At 38.3% G+C, this 18,586-nt stretch overlaps 1 protein-coding gene across 5 annotated transcripts in view; it reads right to left on the bottom strand.

The window, feature by feature from the left end:
* The window catches only part of SPATA5 (spermatogenesis associated 5), a 322,015-nt gene that overhangs the window by 104,058 nt on the left and 199,371 nt on the right, over window positions 1–18,586 (bottom strand). Inside the window, exon 15 of one of the 5 annotated variants that reach the window (XM_027567292.1) lies at window positions 7,915–7,994. The exons of the other annotated variants lie outside the window; for them this stretch is intronic. Within the exon in view, the coding sequence (XP_027423093.1) occupies window positions 7,986–7,994 (9 nt within the window). The 3' untranslated portion in view covers window positions 7,915–7,985. Of the gene's footprint in view, window positions 1–7,914; window positions 7,995–18,586 lie in introns of those variants that run through there. 5 annotated transcript variants of the gene reach the window in all.

Raw genomic sequence — 18,586 nt, 5'->3', positions numbered from 1 at the left:
AACAATTACTGTGTAATGTAAATTTCTTTAAAACCCCATGAGATTTCATGGTTGCCGTACATGGCATCACTTACTTAAAGCAAGAAATGAGATCTTATAAAGCTTCCCATAAGGAAAAGAACATGTTAAAGAAGATAAAAAGACAAGTTACAGACAGAGAGAAAACATTTTCAAGGCACATATTCAACAAAGAACTTATATTTAGGATACATAAAGAACTCTCAAAACATGACAGTAAAATAACAAAAAGTTCAACTAGAAAATGGGCAAAAGACATAAACAGACATTTCACCATAGAGGAGATATTAAGGACAAATAAGCATATAAAAAAGTTAAATATCATTAGGCATTATGGAAATGCAAATTAAAACTACAATGAGATATCACTACAGAGTTATCAGAACACCAAATGCCAGTAAGGATATAGAAAACTTAGATTCTATACTTCCTGGTGGGAACATAAAATGGTATAGCCCTGCTGGGGTATAGTTTAGCAGTTTTTAAAGACAGATCACATGAAGCAGGCAGAACAGTGCATGCCTGGCTCCACTACCCCACCGCTGTCCATATCCTAATCCTTAGAACCTGGGAATATGAACCTTATCTAGCAAAAACAATTAAGGTTATAGTTGGAATTAGGGTTCCTGATGAATTGATTAAAAATGGGAGATTAACATTAGGTAAGGATTAAAAGTGGAGAGAGAGGTAAAGGAGAGTCAGTTAGAGGAGGACTGTGGCTATGGAAGAAAGGCAGAGAGATACAACTTGGCTGACTGTGAAGATGGAGGCAGGGGCCAGAAGGCAAGGACATCAGGAGGAACTGGAAAAGGTAAGGGAAACAGATTCTCCCCTAAAGCCTCCAGAATGGACTGCAGCCCTGACATTTACCTTGACTTTAGCCAGTGAGATCATATTGGACTTCTAACCTACAGAACTGGAAGATGATAAATTTGTTATTTCAGTGGCTAGTCTTGTAATAATTTCTTACAGCCACAATAGAAAACTAATACATCATGTGACTGACCAACAGTAAACTTAGTCACAGGGAACTGAAAACTTTTGTTCACACAAAAATCTTTATATGGTTGTTTAAAGCAGCTTTACTTATTCATGAGAGCCCAAATCTGGAAATAACCTAAATGTCCTTGAACAGGTAAGTGGTTAAACAAACTCAGATATATCTATACAGTGGATTACTATTCAGCAATTAAACAGAAGTTATAACCATCAATACATACAATTTGGATGGGATATCAAGAATATAATGTTTACTGATAAAAGCCAATCTCCCATAATTATGTATTTGCTGTATGACTGTAGTTATATGACATTTTTGAAATGACAAAACTGTGGAGATGGACACCAACTTGTGACTGCCTTTCCTGATTTGCAATCAACAGGAAAGGTGACAGACAAAAAAGAAAGGAATAGGGGGATATTCAACTACAAAGGAGTATACAAAAGAATTCTTTGCAGTGATCCAAGATACAATGCTATATCTTGACTGCAGTAGTGATTACATGAATTTATAAATGGGGTCAAGAAGTATACCACAAACACACATTCAAGTACACAGAGGCAAAGGCACAAACACAAATGAGTGCATTAAAAAGCTGGTGAAAGCTAAATAAGACCTGTAGTCGAATTAACTACATATTAAAAGTCTAATTTTAATTTCTGAACTATTAATAAAAATAGTCTAATTAACTCTAATATACCAATGACAATATCCTGGTTTTAATATTCTTCTACAGTCATATGTATGACCAACCTAGATAGCATATTGAAAAGCAGAGACATTACTTTGCCAACAAAGGTCCGTCTAGTCAAGGCTATGGTTTTTCCAGTGGTCATGTATGAAGTCCAACTTCACAGAGTTGGACTGTGAAGAAAGCTGAGCGCCGAAGAATTGATCCTTTTGAACTGTGGTTTGGAGAAGACTCTTGAGAGTCCCTTGGACTGCAAGGAGATCCAACCAGTCCATTCTGAAGGAGATCAGTCCTGAGATTTCTTTGGAAGGAATGATGCTGAAGCTGAAACTCCAGTACTTTGGCCACCTCATGAGAAGAGTTGACTCATTGGCAAAGACTCTGATGCTGGGAGGGATTGGGGGCAGGAGCAGAAGTGGACGACAGAGGATGAGATGGCTGGATGGCATCACTGACTCGATGGCCGTGAGTTTGAGTGAACTCTGGGAGATGGTGATGGACAGGGAGGCCTGGCATGCTGCGATTCAGGGGGTCACAAAGAGTTGGACACGACTGAGTGACTGAACTGAACTGAACTGACAGTCATATGAAACGTTATAATTGAGGGAGTTGGTGAAAGGTTCTGAGATTTCATGCCTTATAGAAATCGTATGGACCTAACAGAAGCAGAAGATATTAAGAAGAGGTGGCAAGAACACACACAAGAACTATATAAAAAAGATCTTCATGACCCAGATAACCACGATGGTGTGATCATGCACCTAGAGCCAGACATGCTGGAATACGAAGTCAAGTGGGCCTTAGGAAGCATCACCATGAACAAAGCTAGTGGAGGTGATGGAATTCCAGTTGAGTTATTTCAAATCCCAAAAGATGATGCTGTGACATCCTGCACTCAATATGCCAGCAAATTTGGAAAACTCAACTGTGGCCACAGGACTGGAAAAGATCAGTTTTCACTCCAATCCCAAAGAAAGGCAATGCCAAAGAATATTCAAACTACCACACAATTGCACTCATCTCATATGCTAGCAAAGTAATGCTCAAAATTCTCCAAGCCAGGCTTCAACAGCACATGAACTGTGAACTTTCAGATGTTCAAGCTGGATTTAGAAAAGGCAGAGATCAAATTGCCAATATCCACCGTATCATCGAAAAAGCAAGAGAGTTCCAAACAAACATCTACTTCTACTTTATTGACTATGCTAAAGCCTTTGACTGTGTGGATCACAAAAAACTGTGGTAAATTCTTAAAGAGATGGTAATACAAGACCACCTGACCTGCCTCCTGAGAAATATGTATGCAGGTCAAGAAGCAACAGTTAGACCTGGAGATGGAACAACAGACTGGTTGCAAATCAGGAAAGGAGTATGTCAAGGTTGTATACTGTCACCCTGCTTATTTAATGTATATGTAGAGTACATTATGCGAAATGCCAGCTAGATGAAGTACAAACCGGAATCAAGACTGCCAGGAGAAATATCAATAACCTCAGACATGCAGGTGACACCACACTTATGGCAGAAAGTGAAGAGGAACTAAAAAGCCTCTTGATGAAAGTGAAAGAAGAGAGTGAAAAAGTTGGCTTAAAACTCAACATTCAGAAAACAAAGATCATGGCATCCAGTCCCATCACGTTATGGCAAATACATGGGGACACAATGGAAATAGTGAGAGACTTTATTTCCTTGGGCTCTAAAATCACTGCAGATGGTGATGACAGCCATGAAATTAAAAGACGCTTGCTCCTTGGAAGAGAAGTTATGACCAACCTAAACAGTATATTAAGAAGCAGAGACTTAACGTTACTTTGCCAACAAAGGTCCATCTAGTCAAAGCTATGGTTTTTCCAGTAGTCTTGTATGGATGTGAGAGTTGGACTATGAAGAGAGGTGAGTGGTGAAGAATTGATGCTTTGGAACTGTGGTGTTGGAGAAGACTCTTGACAGTCTCTTGGACTGCAAAGAGATCCAAACAGTTAATCCTAAAGGAAATCAGTCCTGAATATTCATTGGAAGGCCTGATGCAAAATCTGAAACTCCAATACTTTGGCCACCTGATGCAAAGAACTGACTCATTGGAAAAGACCCTGATGCTGGGAAAGACTAAAAGGAAGAGAAAGGGATGACAGACAATGAGATGGTTGGATGGCATCACTGACTCATTGGACATGAGTTTGAGTAAGCTCTGGGAGTTGATGATGGACAGGGAAACCTAGCCTAGCATGCTGTAGCCCATGGGGTCGCAAAGAGTTGGACACGACTGAGTGACTGTACTGAATTGTCTTATTTTTATACCCACTGGATCATTTTTCTCTTTCCTCTTATTTTTAACTTTTTATTTTAACATAGTTATAGGCTTACAGACAACTGTAAGAAACAGTACATAGACTCCCATGAACCTTTCACCAACTCCCCCAGTGGTGATGTTTCATATAACTGCAGAATACTACTAAAACCAGGATACTGTTATGGGTATAATAGTGTTAATTAGACTACACTTATTTGGGTTTCCCAAGTGGCGCTAATGGTAAAGAATCTGCCTGCCAATGCAGGAGACATAATAGACGCACGTTTGATCCCTGGGTCGGGAAGATCCCCTGGAGAAGGGTATGGCCACCCACTCCAGTATTCTTGCCTGGAGAATCCCCATGGACAGAGGAGCCTGGCAGGCTACAGTCCAGAGGGTCACAGAGAGTCCGACATGACTAAGAAACTTATCAAGCAAGCATATATTGTCGGTTCACGCTAAAAGGTAATCACAGGAACATATAATAAAAAAGTTGATAGACCAATGCTCTCATGTGTTATTAGCCTATTGTTTTTAAACAGTGAAAAACAAAATGTAATATATATAGTATTCTGGCACAATATTAAGTCCAGAATATTACCCTAGCATTAAATAGTAAAAGCAAGAAATACTGAAATAAGTTTGGCAAACTGCTAAGTAGAAATATTTTGTTGAGGTTATAAGAACAAATGAAACTAAAAGTGAAACATAATTTTTGCTCATCAAGGTATCATTCTTCTATTACACATAGTTGAAAAACCCTGGAAATTAATTGGTGTGGGTGTTCAGCTGTGTCTAACTCTTCGCGACCCTGTGGACTGTAGCCTGCCAGGCTCCTCTGCCCATGGGGATTCTCCAGGCAAGAATACTGGAGTGGACTGCCGTGCCCTTCTCCAGGGGATCTTCCCGACAAGAAATCGAACTGGTATCTCCTGCATCGTAGACAGATTCTTTAGGCTGAGCCCCCAGGATAGCCTGAAAATTGGTAAAGATTAGCAAAATCAAGCTTCATATATTTGCAGACCACTTTGTTATCAGGCAAACAATCTCTTTATTTAATTAATGATTAGTGTTTTTATTTTCTTTCTTAAAAAAGTACAGTTTATGATTTTGGAGGGAATCTGGCAAATGTAGACTGCTGTTTGATATTAGCCAATCAACAGAGTTAAGTCATAAAGACTTTTATCTCTGAATTTGTCAGTTTTTGAGGTATTGTTCTATAGAGTAAGTTTAGAATTATCATGGAAATTTGTCTTTGGTGAATTTACAGCAAGTGACTACCTGGCTTACAAAATATTTTAAGCACTGAAAGTCACACCCTCTAGTACCACGATGCTCACACTATAGCTATCCTGGGATTTCCTGATTTGGTAAAGAAAACAAGCTAGGAAAGATTAAATTTCAAATACATCTTTAATTTTTTTTGTTGTTCTTTAGTTCACTTTATTAAAGTTAACACACTGTTCTTTCATTGTTAATTCTTAAAAATCTTCCTCTCAGAATGCTCTGCTCTTCAACCTGTGCTTTTTCTTTTATTTAAAGTTTTACTTTGAAGGTAGAGCATTCACTACAAAAAATATGATTCAAAATCATGGAATGAGAAACTCATGTGAGGACATTGGATCTTTATTATTACACCGAAACTCAAAGCCCGTGATTTATTTACTTTTTTAAAGTAACTGACACCTTGTCACAGCTACCTTGCCTTGGAGAGGTTAAAAAGTTGTCCAAGTTCCAGACAGCAAAAGAGCAGACTCTAAACTGCCAACATGCAACGTGCTTGGACAAGCACTTTCTTTTTACAATGAAGAAACAGGCTTGCTTTTTCAATGCAACCAAATTCAAACAATGAAAGGAGCCACTCCAAACTATGAGCAGGGACAAACTGAGGGCCAAGCTTATGGTATGCACAGGAGCATTCCCAAATGGGCAACCCTGGGCAAACACAAGTTATCTCTTCAAATAAATGTTTTAACATGACACCTGCATTAGCCCCTCAGGTATCCACAGCTTTTTACCAGTGTGTTATCGGTATGTGCTGAACAACAACACAAACTGCTATTTTGAACACGACATACCTTCAGGCTTTCAAGATGATGTACAATTAGAGTAGAGAAAATAAATGCACTTCCTCTCATAATTCTGAGTCCCATATGAAATGGCTATGGTAGAAAACAAATTAATACACAGAATGTGGACTTTTCTCTGGAACAGAATAATTGGTGACAATGTTTTATGTATTCATTTAATTAGGGCTGGTATGTACTAAAGAAAGTGAAAGTTGCTCAGTTGTGTCCGACTCTTTGCAACTCCATGGATAGTCCATGGAATTCTCCAGGACAGAATACTGGAGAGGGTAGCTGCTCCCTTTTCCAGGGGATCTTCCTGATCCAGAGATCGAACCCAGGTTTCCAAAACTGCAGGAGGATTCTTTACCAGCTAAGCCACCAGGGAAGATCAGTATGTACTAAGATCCTGTATATTTAAGTTCATCTCATAAATAATCATAATGTGAATTGCTACATATCTCTCATTTCAAAGTCTGGAAAAGAGAAAAATCATTCTTGCTCCACATATCAATAAAAAGAGCGAGATATAAGGACAAAGAATCAAAAAAGTAGTTTTAAGGAAACTAAAGATATTTTTCATTTGTTTTGTTGTTGTTTGGTCACTAAGTTGTGTTCCACTCTGTGTGACCCCATGGATTATAACTGGGTTCCTCTGTCCATGGGGTTTTCCAGGAAAGAATACTGAACTGGATGAACCAGGCTAAATGTATGTATGTGGAAATAACTTTAAAAAATGTAGTGCAGAAGAAAACCAAAGCCTGGTTTAGGTAAATATTTCATACAAAATAAGGATCAGATCAGATCAGATCAGATCAGTTGCTCAGTCATGTCCGACTCTTTGCGACCCCGTGAATCGCAGCACGCCAGGCCTCCCTGTCCATCACCAACTCCCAGAGTTCACTCAGACTCATGTCCATCGAGTCAGTGATGCCATCCAGCCATCTCATCCTCTGTCGACCCCTTCTCCTCTTGCCCCCAATCCCTCCCAGCATCAGAGGCGTTTCCAATGAGTCACCTCTTCGCATGAGGTGGCCAAAAGTACTGGAGTTTCAGCTTTAGCATCATTCCTTCCAAAGAAATCCCAGGGCTGATCTCCTTCAGAATGGACTGGTTGGATCTCCTTGCAGTCCAAGGGACTCTCAAGAGTCTTCTCCAACACCACAGTTCAAAAGCATCAATTCTTCGGCGCTCAGCCTTCTTCACAGTCCACCTCTCACATCCATACATGACCACAGGAAAAACCATAGCCTTGACTAGACGAACCTTTGTTGGCAAAGTAATGTCTCTGCTTTTGAATATGCTATCTAGGTTGGTCATAACTTTTCTTCCAAGGAGTAAGCGTCTTTTAATTTCATGGCTGCAGTCACCATCTGTAGTAATTTTGGAGCCCAGAGAAAAATAAAGTCTGACACTGTTTCCACTGTTTCCCCATCAATTTCCCATGAAGTGAGATGGGATCAGATGCCGTGATCTTCGTTTTCTGAATGTTGAGCTTTAAGCCAACTTTTTCACTCTCCACTTTCACTTTCATCAAGAGGCTTTTGAGTTCCTCTTCACTTTCTGCCATAAGGGTGGTGTCATCTGCATATCTAAGATTATTGATATTTCTCCCGGAAATCTTGATTCCAGCTTGTGTTTCTTCCAGTCCAGCGTTTCTCATGATATACTCTGCATAGAAGTTAAATAAATGGTGACAATATACAGCCTTGACGTACTCCTTTTCCTATTTGGAACCAGTCTGTTGTTCCATGTCCAGTTCTAACTGTTGCTTCCTGACCTGCATACAAATTTCTCAAGAGGCAGATCAGGTGGTCTGGTATTCCCATCTCTTTCAGAATTTTCCACAGTTGATTGTGATCCACACAGTCAAAGGCTTTCGCATAGTCAATAAAGCAGAAGTAGATGCAGGTTGATATTTTATACACTCTGCCATGAGGATTGGTGGATCCATAAGTAGATTTGTAGGAAAGACAACAGATAAAATATTAGAAACCTGGGTATATCATTGAAAAAACATTCTGTATTTTATCTAGTGCTTATAAGATGACAAATTTAAAATTTTAATGTGGAAAACAATGTGACATTATCTATGTAGAGCTACATTTTAGTCTCTTAGTGTGTGTTAGTTGCTAAGTCATGCCCAACTCTGTGCAACCCCTTGGACTATAGCCTGCAAGGCTCCTCTGTCCATGGGATTCTCCAGGCAAGAATACCAGAGTGGGTTGCCATTCCCTATTCCAGGGGATCTTCCTGTCCTGGGGATCAAACCTGGGTGTCCCGTATTGCAGGCAGATTCTTTACCATGTGAGCGACCAGGAATAACAATTATGCTATTACTCATAATGAAAATTAGCGTCTCTGTGGGTCATCTAAATTCTCCAAGTTCAGTTTGTTTAAAAGTCCTTTTGTATAATAAACATTAACATTACTTTATATTTGATGTTTGGAGAGCTCAAAATTTGTATCTTTATATACCTGACCAGACTCTAGATTTATACCTGTCATCTATTTACTGATCCAGAATGTCTATAACTCACAGATGTCAGGGAATAGCCCTGACCTATAAGAGGAGGAGTAGCCCTGACATGGTGGGCTTCCCTGGTGGCTCAGATGGTAAAGAATCCATCTGCAATGCGGGAGACCTGGGTTCAATCCCTGGGTTGGGAAGATCCCCTGGAGAAGGGCATGGCAACCCACTCTCGTATTCTTGCCTGGAGAATCCCCATGGACAGAAGAGCCTGCAGGCTATAGTCCATTGTGTTTGTTGCAAAGAGTTGGACACGACTTCACGACTGAGCACAAGCTCTCACATGAAGGCTTCCTCCCCACTCCAGGTTAAGCATGAGTTCTGTACACTGGGATTCAGGTTCACTTACTAAGACCATTTACGTTTATAAACGGGCTCAAGAGGAAGCCGCCAATACCCGATCTTCCCTTCTCCCACCCTTCACAGTGGCACCACTACAATTTATGCCTTGAATCTACTAACACTAATTTCATGTTGCCCTTCACCTATGTTATGTCATACTAACACCAGAAGTCCCAGAATTCCAGTTTACCCCTCATGTCCTGGATCTAATCCCCACAAATGTCAACACATTCCTTAATCTGTCTCCTCCCACCTCTTTCTTATTTTGCTTTAGAACAAGTAATAGAAAACACACAGATATACAATCAGACACACATATCATAATACCAAGCAAAATGGGCCCATGGTATAGGGAAAGAAGGCTTGGGCAACTGTAGGCGAGATACTTTCAAATTGGTTTTTATTATCCTCTTAATGCACCATTATGTTGGGGGCTTCAAAATCCCAGAGTTTCTATTGCTAATGCTATTTAAATAGAATTTGCAATTCACCACTCAAAAACTCTTAACAGAGTTAATTAACACTTTGAACACATCCATGAAAGTGAAGTACATAAGGCTTATAAAAAAGAAACCTAGTGTGAAACCAGTGAGCATGGTCAGGGAGCCTAATTGGGACTTTAATATGTATTTTCTTTTTTTATCTTGTCTTTACAGTAACATGCAAATGTCTATGTTCTCTTAACCAAGAGGTAGATTTAAGAAGTAACAGAAATGATGACTTAATGCATGTGAGTCTGAGTGAACTCCGGGAGATGGTGATGGACAGGGAGGCCTGGCGTGGTGCGATTCATGGGGTCGCAAAGAGTCGGACACGACTGAGCGACTGAACTGAACTGAACTGAAGGGAAAATATATAATTATAACAAACATTAATGTTTGGGCTAATGTCTAAAATAAGAGAATCAGTGCCCCTCTCAATTGTTGTACTGGCTGAATTGGTGGGTTTAATACCTACTTTAACTGTATTTGACTACTCATAATAAACTTGATTATGGCCAATATAAAGTGTGTAAATCTAATAGATTTAGACAAGTCTTTCAAATGATTGATTATTGCAAACAAGACTTTGTTAGTACTCTTGTTTGTATTCTAATGAGAAACAGGAGTAGGATACTTATTCTTTTAAAGCAAGTGCCACTGTTAATATTGATGACATCACCTTCTCTGAAGCTAATGAACAGCATTTTTGCCTAATAGTATTAATAATGTTTTCAACTTTTACTTTATTCAATGTTTTATGTTTAAGAAAGAGTTTTGGATTGCCAGAAAAATGGCTCCTATAAATCCATGAATAGTAAAGACACCATGACAAGCATATTACAAACACTATATATAGGGCTGGGAAAGGAAATGTCAGTTATTTTGTTTCTAATAGTGTTAAACAGTAATGAACTTTGAGAGCCTCAGAAGTACGCTTCTGTAATTTCTCTTTACTTTTCCTCAGCCAATCTCTGCACCTAGTTATACCTGACCAACAAATAGCAAATAAAACAATTCCTATTACAACATCCACTATAAGAAATTCTTTAAAGAAGTAGAATGGCTCAGAAGTAATGGTCTAATGTGGGGGAAAAAAAATTGTAGTCTTTTTCTTTTTACGTGTAATGTTCAGGAAAACTACGTTAAGTTGATTAGTACTTGAAGAATCCAATCAGCTTACACTTGAGAGAGGTATTCTGTATTTTAAATAAACAAAGCCTGCTGCTGGGGGGCAGTGAGGGGGGGCAGTTGTAGGGGGTAGGAGCTGGTGAAATAAATTACCAACATTTCCAGGTTGGGAAGGAGTGTTGGTTTCTTTTCGGGTCAGACTGGCTGTCGCCACCAATACTGACAGGAAGAGTTATTGAAGTGATGGGCTACCTATGATGACTGAGGGACATGGAGACAGCAGAACAAGAGGGAAATCGTATCCCTAATACCTTGTAGATCACCACCAAAAGAAACCTCTTATCCGGGCTTTGTTTTGTTTTTCTTTTCATAGAGGATTAAGATTCCTATCTTAATAAGATATGCTGTTAAACTTGGATTTTATATCAATTTTCTAATCTAGATTTTAAAAATATCACTGTATATCTGCACATTCATAAACTCAAACTCTGTCTCTTGACATGTACTGTGTATTCTTTCATCCAAAAGTTATTACTTTTAATTGAATCTGAGGTTTCTTAATTGAAGCTTTAAACTATTTTAAGTATTACAAAAAAATACAATGTGAAATTTATAAAACTGACCTCATGGAGCTTTATATTTATGATACATTTTGATGTGTATCTTATAAACTGGCTTCAACATGATTCAGACTCAATTCTCAGGATAGCAAATACTGTGAGAAAAGGGAATGACTTGGATTACGCTCTGTTTACATAAAACAAATTGGTTTGACTTATTTTGTATTTGACTAACTGACATAACGCCTCAGTGATGACAGAAGTGTGTAAAATATTCATGCTTTTGTTTTACTTTGTCACTTGTTTAAGCATCACCATATGATGTCTATCATTAAGCTATTATAGTTTAATATTCTTTTAGAAACCAGGAGGGAAATGAATAAACTAATGAGGGAATAAATGGAAAAACAAAGATTTAAAGCCATTTGACTCGTTTTTCTCTTATTTTCCCTATTTGCTACTTAAGAATAATAATATTAGGAGGAGCATCTTAAAAGAAAATTGGTAAATAGATGGCAATTAAGTAAGGAGTATTATTCTAAGAAATCATTATTTTTATTACTACTTCTACTACTGCTAATAAGTACCAGTCTTTCCCACAAGCATCTGCCTCCCACAAGCCTAGGAACTTCGATTCTATCATCACCACAAAGCTAGGAAATCTCATGTTTAAAGTCATGCACTGATCATCAATTTTGAATTATTTAAAAATTTAAACATTATTCATAAATATACTTCGTAATTGAAATGCAATCAAAATACTGATAAATTTTCTTAATAATTTTTCGAATTTTCCAAATCTCTTAGATTTTATATTATTCAATAAGACAGATTTGCCCTTTCTTATAGAGAAAATATATATTTTTAAAATGGCTCAGTCTTAGGGTATCCCTAAGAAAAATTATTATAAAAAGTGGGACTGAGGTTTCAATGAATTTTTCTCTAGCCCTTATATCTGAACTTGTATTTTCCCTGCAAATACTTGTATTCCTTCTGGAAGAAAAGCAGATGATTTCCTCTGGCATTATCCTGACTTCCATTTCCCAGAGCTACCCAAGAACAAATACTGAATTGCACAAATCCTTTAAAATTTCTAAGAGCCACTTATACAACATGGTAAAATAGAAAATAAAGCAGCATAATGTTATGTATTAACATGGAAAAAGTACAATCCTGTAAACTTGTACAAAGAAATTTGATGATTAGTTTGTCCCTCAAAGACTGAAGTCCACATAAGACATTTTATATGTTATTTCAAGTTGTTTAATATAGCCTTATGATTCAATAAAGTACAGAGAATGAATTACTTTCTCACTCTAAAAATCAGTGGAAAGTAAACTGAGAGGCTGACAGAAGAATACTTGCCCTATTACACTAGAACTTTCCTTTCAATACACAGAAGACATTAGTTCTGAGGCCATTAAGTTTCCTTTCCTCCGCTTTATATTTTAAAGTCTTCTTGGCTTAAAAATGTAAATTTGTTGTGTAGTCTGTTTTCAGGAATGACTGAGATGGAGTATACATGTGTTAGTTTTTTCTTATTTGTATAAGTGATGACATTTCTATACTTCTAAATTTTGAGGCATATTTTAAAGACGTCAAGTCTGGTTTAAATGTTAATGAAATAAAATTCTGTATTTCCCACATTTTTATTAAGAAACAAAGGTATACTAAATACTTCAGCCTTATTAAATGCTTTAAAATGCTAAATCATTTATTAAGAAAGTGAAGTGAAAGTGAAAGTCACTCTGTCATGTCTGACTCTTTGCCATAGCATGGACTATTATTATAAATGAGAAAGAAATTTACAGAGATTAAGTAAATTGGCCCAAGTGATACAGTAACTAGTGAAAGTGAAAGTCACTCAGTCCTGGCTGACTTTTTGCGACCCCATGGACTGTATAGTCCATGGAATTCTCCAGGCCAGAATACTGGAGTGGGTAGCCTTTCTCTTCTCAGTCTTTCCAACCCAGGGATCGAACCCAGGTCTCCCACCTTGCAGGTGGATTCTTTACCAGCTGAGCCACAAGGGTAGCCCAAGAATACTGGAGTGGGTACCTATCCCTTCTCCAGCAGATGTTCCCAACCCAGGAATGGAACAGGGGTCTCCTGCATTGCAGATGGATTCTTAATTAGCTGTTAAGTATTATGCTTTACTTCCATCTGTGGTACTTTAAAGTGAAGATTGTTATTTACTATAACATTCAGCAACAAAGTTTATTAGGAATAACCAGTACTAACAGTTATCTTCAATTTTATATTGTCTGCATATTGTATTATAGGTCAAAACTTCCTATGGGTAAATATATTAAAATCTTGTAACATTAAAAAGTATTTAAAAAAAAAACAGAAACATTAAGAATGCTGTTTTCAATTTCCTATATGCTGAGTGTACTGAAGCCTGCAGTATTTTACAGTTGGTAGCACTGCATTAATGTCACCAAGTATGTTAATGTTAGATGCACATGATAGCTTTATTGACATTTGTTATTAGGCAGTTTGGTTTTAATGCTTCAAGTTGGGTTGTCACTGTGTTAATCTGCAAAGTTCATAAGTCTCCTCACAAAATTGTGCTTCAGCAAAGTTTTACTAGAAAGTTTCATGTTTCCAAGAGTATTTGTATTTACATGGAGTTTGCTGGTATCCTCAGAATATATAAAGTTATTCAGTGAGCAAGCAAAACATATTTTAAAAAATGAACAATGTACTTTTTCAGATAAAGCCTAGACTTATTCATTATTTATTCACATGAATGCCTTAGAAATATTAAGCAAATATTTATTATAATTTATGCTTATGTTTTGGAGAAGGAAATGGCAACCCACTCCAGTGTTCTTGCCTGGAGAATCCCAGGGATGGGGGAGCCTGGTGGGCTGCCGTCTATGGGCTCACACAGAGTCTGGACACGACTGAAGTGACTTAGCAGCAGCAGCGTGCTTATGTTTAAAGTTAATACCAAATATGGTATAACTTTAAATGGACTAGGTTATTTACTTAACAGACCTAATCAAAGGTAGATTAGGTAAATCCCAATCTGGATTTGGGAAGAAAAATATATTGACTTAAAAAGAAAATATATTTAATTTAAATAGCATGAGCTCAAAATTAAGGCTAAAAGAATCAAACCTTTATATATAAATGAACAAATTTTAGTTAAGAAATGTAAGCTTGAACACTGGGTAGCTGCATTCTTACTAATGGGAGTCTAGGTCATTTGAAGAAACTCTCCTGTTCAGAATAACTAGAAAAATTGGAGAAAAATATCTAGCTGAAGCAATTAGAGAACTAAAAAAGTAATAACAAAGCCAAGATGTGGAAGGAGGACTATAGAGATAAGACCTGTATTTAGCGTAGCTTTTCACTTGGGAGCAGCTTTAATTCCTGGAAGAAACTATTGATAGATAAAAAACCAGCTGCCTTTTCAACATGCTTATGTTCAGGAGGCCAGAAACTGGAATCAAAACCCACCAAAGGCTTCCCTGATGGTACCGTATGGACCAGAATCTGCCTGCCAATGCAGTGAACACTAGTTCGATCCCTACCCCAAACGCCGCACAGCAACTAAGCCCATGTACCACGACTACTGAGCCTGCATGCCTAGAGTCTGTGCTTCACAACAAGAGAAGCTACTGCAATGAGACGCTCACATACTGCAACAGAGAGTAGCTCCTGCACACAACTAGAGAAATCCTGCATGCAGCAATGAAGACCCAGTGCAAGCAAGAATAAATTAAAAAAAGAAAATTAAAACCTACTAAGAAGAGAGTATTGGTAAAGACCTGAAGAGCAAAGAACCACTTACTGCAGTGTTGAGGTATTGTGCAAGTGTGCTCTCCAATAGCGTGGTCATCAGCCACAAAGGACTACTGAGCACTTGAGATGTGGCTACTGTGAGAATGAAGAACGGAACTTAAAAATTTTTCTTTAATTTTAATCAATTTAAATAGTTAGGTGACTAGTAGTCTCTATGTTGGACAGTGTATATCTACATGAGGGGATGCATGACTATATTCATTGCAGCACTGATTATTACATCAAAAATGCCAGATTGATCAAAAGCCCAAATATAAAAAGTAAAACTTGAGAGAATTTCATTAAAAAATATGATTTTGGGTACACAGAAGGATTTCTTCAAGAAGACATAAAGAACACAAAAAGGAAAAGATTGATGAACTAAGTTACATTAAAGTGAAAAAAATCCCTTATAATAAAAGACCATATAAAACATAAACAGGCATCAAGACCATCCCCAAGAAAAAGAAATGCCAAAATGCAAAATGGCTGTCTGAGGAGGCCTTACAAATAGCTGTTAAAAGAAGACAAGCAAAAAACAAAGGAGAAAAGGAAAGATATACCCGTTTGAATGCAGAGTTCCAAACAATACCAAGGAGAGATAAGAAAGCCTTCCTCAGTGACCAATGCAAAGAAATAGAGGAAAACAATAGAATGGGAAGGTCTAGAGATCTCTTCAAGAAAATTACAGATACCAAGGGAACATTTCATGCAAAGATGGGCTAGATAAAGGACAGAAATGGTATGGATCTAACAGAAGCAGAAGATATTAAGAAGAGGTGGCAAGAATACACAGAAGAACTGTACAAAAAAGATCTTCAAGACCCAGATCATCACGATGGTGTGATCACTGACCTAGAGCCAGACATTCTGGAATGTGAAGTCAAGTGGGCCTTAGAAAGCATCACTACTAACAAAGCTAGTGGAGGTGATGGAATTCCAGTTGAGCTATTCCAAATCCTGAAAGATGATGCTGTGAAAGTGCTGCACTCAATATGCCAGCAAATTTGGAAAACTCAGCAGTGGCCACAGGCCTGGAAAAGGTCAGTTTTCATTCCAACCCCAAAGAAAGGCAATGCCAAAGAATGCTCAAACTACCGCACAATTGCACTCATTTTACATGCTAGTAAAGTAATGCTCAAAATTCTCCAAGCAGCAATATGTGAACTGTGAACTTCCAGATGTTCAAACTGGTTTTAGAAAAGGCAGAGGAACCAGAGATCAAATTGCCAACATCTGCTGGATCATCAAAAAAGCAAAAGAGTTCCAGAAAAACACCTATTTCTGCTTTATTGACTATGCCAAAGCCTTTGACTGTGTGGATCACAATAAATTGTGGAAAATTATGAAAGACATGGGAATACCAGACCACCTGACCTGTCTCTTGAGAAACCCATATGCAGGTCAGGAAGCAACAGTTAGAACTGGACATGGAACAACAGACTGGTTCCAAATAGGAAAAGGAGTTTGTCAAGGCTGTATATTATCACCCTGCTTATTTAACTTATATGCAGAGTACATCATGAGAAACGCTGGACTGGAAGAAACACAAGCTGGAATCAAGATTGCCGGGAGAAATATCAATAACCTCAGATATGCAGATGACACCACCCTTATGGTAGAAAGTGAAGAGGAACTCAAAATCCTCTTGATGAAAGTGAAAGTGGAGAGTGAAAAGGTTGGCTTAAAGCTCAACATTCAGAAATCTAAGATCATGGCATCTGGTCCCATCACTTCATGGCAAATAGATAGGGAAGCAGTGGAAACAGTGGCTGACTATTTTTTTGGGCTCCAAAATCACTGCAGATGGTGATTGCAGCCATGAAATTAAAAGATACTTACTCTTTGGAAGAAAAGTTATGACCAACCTAGACAGCATTATTACAAAGCAGAGACATTACTTTGCCAACAAAGGTCCGTCTGGTCAAGGCTATGGTTTTTCCTGTGGTCATGTATGGATGTGAGAGTTGGACTATAAAGAAAGCTGAGTGCTGAAGAATTGATGCTTTTGAACTGTGGTGTTGGAGAAGACACTTGAGAGTCCCTTGGACTGCAAGGAGATCCAACCAGTCCATCTTAAAGGAGATTAGTCCTGGGTGTTCATTCGAAGGACTGATGTTGAAGACAAAACTCAAATACTTTGGCCACCTGATTCAAAGAGCTGACTCATTAAGAGGCTTAGTCACATGAGCCAACTGCAGGCTCCCTTTAGGGGTGAAACCTTTTCTGTCAGCTTACTGCCTGGTACAGTAGGTACATTGGAACCTTCTGCCTCCAGGGAGTTCTGAAAGAAAAAAAGAGCCCCAGATGAGTTGAGGAGGCTATGATCAGCTCCTTTACCCAAAGGTCACTTCTCAAAGAAGTGACACATTGTGTTGCTGGCAATACTTGACAAAAATATCTAGTGACAGGGTCTATATCACTTGTATGAATCAAATTGTAATTTCACTTTTAAATGACTAACTGAAAACAGTATCCTCATATCTTAACTTTTGTGAATTTTTCTGTCAAACTGCATGTGGTTGATACGTATCTACCAGAAGGTAGCAGTCCATGAAAGGTGCTTCCTAGATAGCAAGATGAGGGCATTTATAGGCAGAAAGTGACATCTCTGTAAAGTTTTACATGGGAGCAATTTTTTCAACCTCTGTACTCTTTGAGACAAGATCTGACAAAGGTCTCTCTAGTCAAAGCTATGGTTGTTTTCAGTAGTCATGTATGGATGTGTGAGTTGGACCATAAAGAAAGCTGAGCACTGAAGAATCAATGCTTTTGAACTGTTGTGCTGAAGAAGACTCTTGAGAGTCCCTTGGCTGGCAAGGAGATCAAACCAGTCATCCTAAAGGAAATCAATACTGAATATTCATTGGAAAGACTGATGCTGAAGCTGAAGCTCCAATCTTTTGGCCACCTGATGTGAAGAGCCAACTCATTGGAAAAGACCCTGATGCTGGGAAAGCTTGAAGGCAGGAGGAGAAGGGGATAACAGAGGACGAGATGGTTGGATGGCATCACCAACTCAATGGACATGAGTTTGAGCAAGCTTTGGGAGATGGTGAAGGACAGGGAGGCTTGGCATGTCCATGGGGTCGCAAAGAGTCGGACACGACTGAGTGACTGAACAACAACTCTTTCAGACAGCTTTCAGGTGACAGACGGAGCTCCTCTGTAGCATCACAGTGAAAGGGTTGACACCTAGGTGTAAGCACGGATCTTGAAACCTGAGGCAGTGTTCATCTATAAACTGGCATATTAACATTCTTATTACACAATGAAATCAGGTATTCTATAAAACATGAACAACAAATGTTCCAAACACTACTACATAGTACAGAAGTTAGAATTCTGATAAACACACCTACAGTAACACCTGATTTCCTTCATGCATAGCTATTCTTTTACTCCTGTGAATACTGCTTTTATTAACCCTTGTCCACTATCTATGACAGGAAGTGCTTTCACTGGAGGAGGAAGCAAAGACAGAGGTACCCTTCAGACCCTTTCTCATTCTGCTGGCTCTATTAAACATACACAGCAAAGATGGAAATCTAACAAGAAAACTGATACCTCAAAGTCCTCTATTCATCTCTGTGAAATCTGGCCATGACTACGAAATTAGATGAGGTTAGATACATAAAGCACACTGCTTTGTTTTTTGCCTTCATCTTTAATGTTGAGATGGAAAGC

Source organism: Bos indicus x Bos taurus, chromosome 17 (genome assembly GCF_003369695.1).
Source record: "Bos indicus x Bos taurus breed Angus x Brahman F1 hybrid chromosome 17, Bos_hybrid_MaternalHap_v2.0, whole genome shotgun sequence".
NCBI classification, from domain to species: domain Eukaryota; kingdom Metazoa; phylum Chordata; class Mammalia; order Artiodactyla; family Bovidae; genus Bos; species Bos indicus x Bos taurus.
The sequence above is the reverse complement of the archived record's forward strand: the minus strand, read 5'-3'. Positions and strand labels throughout refer to the sequence as shown.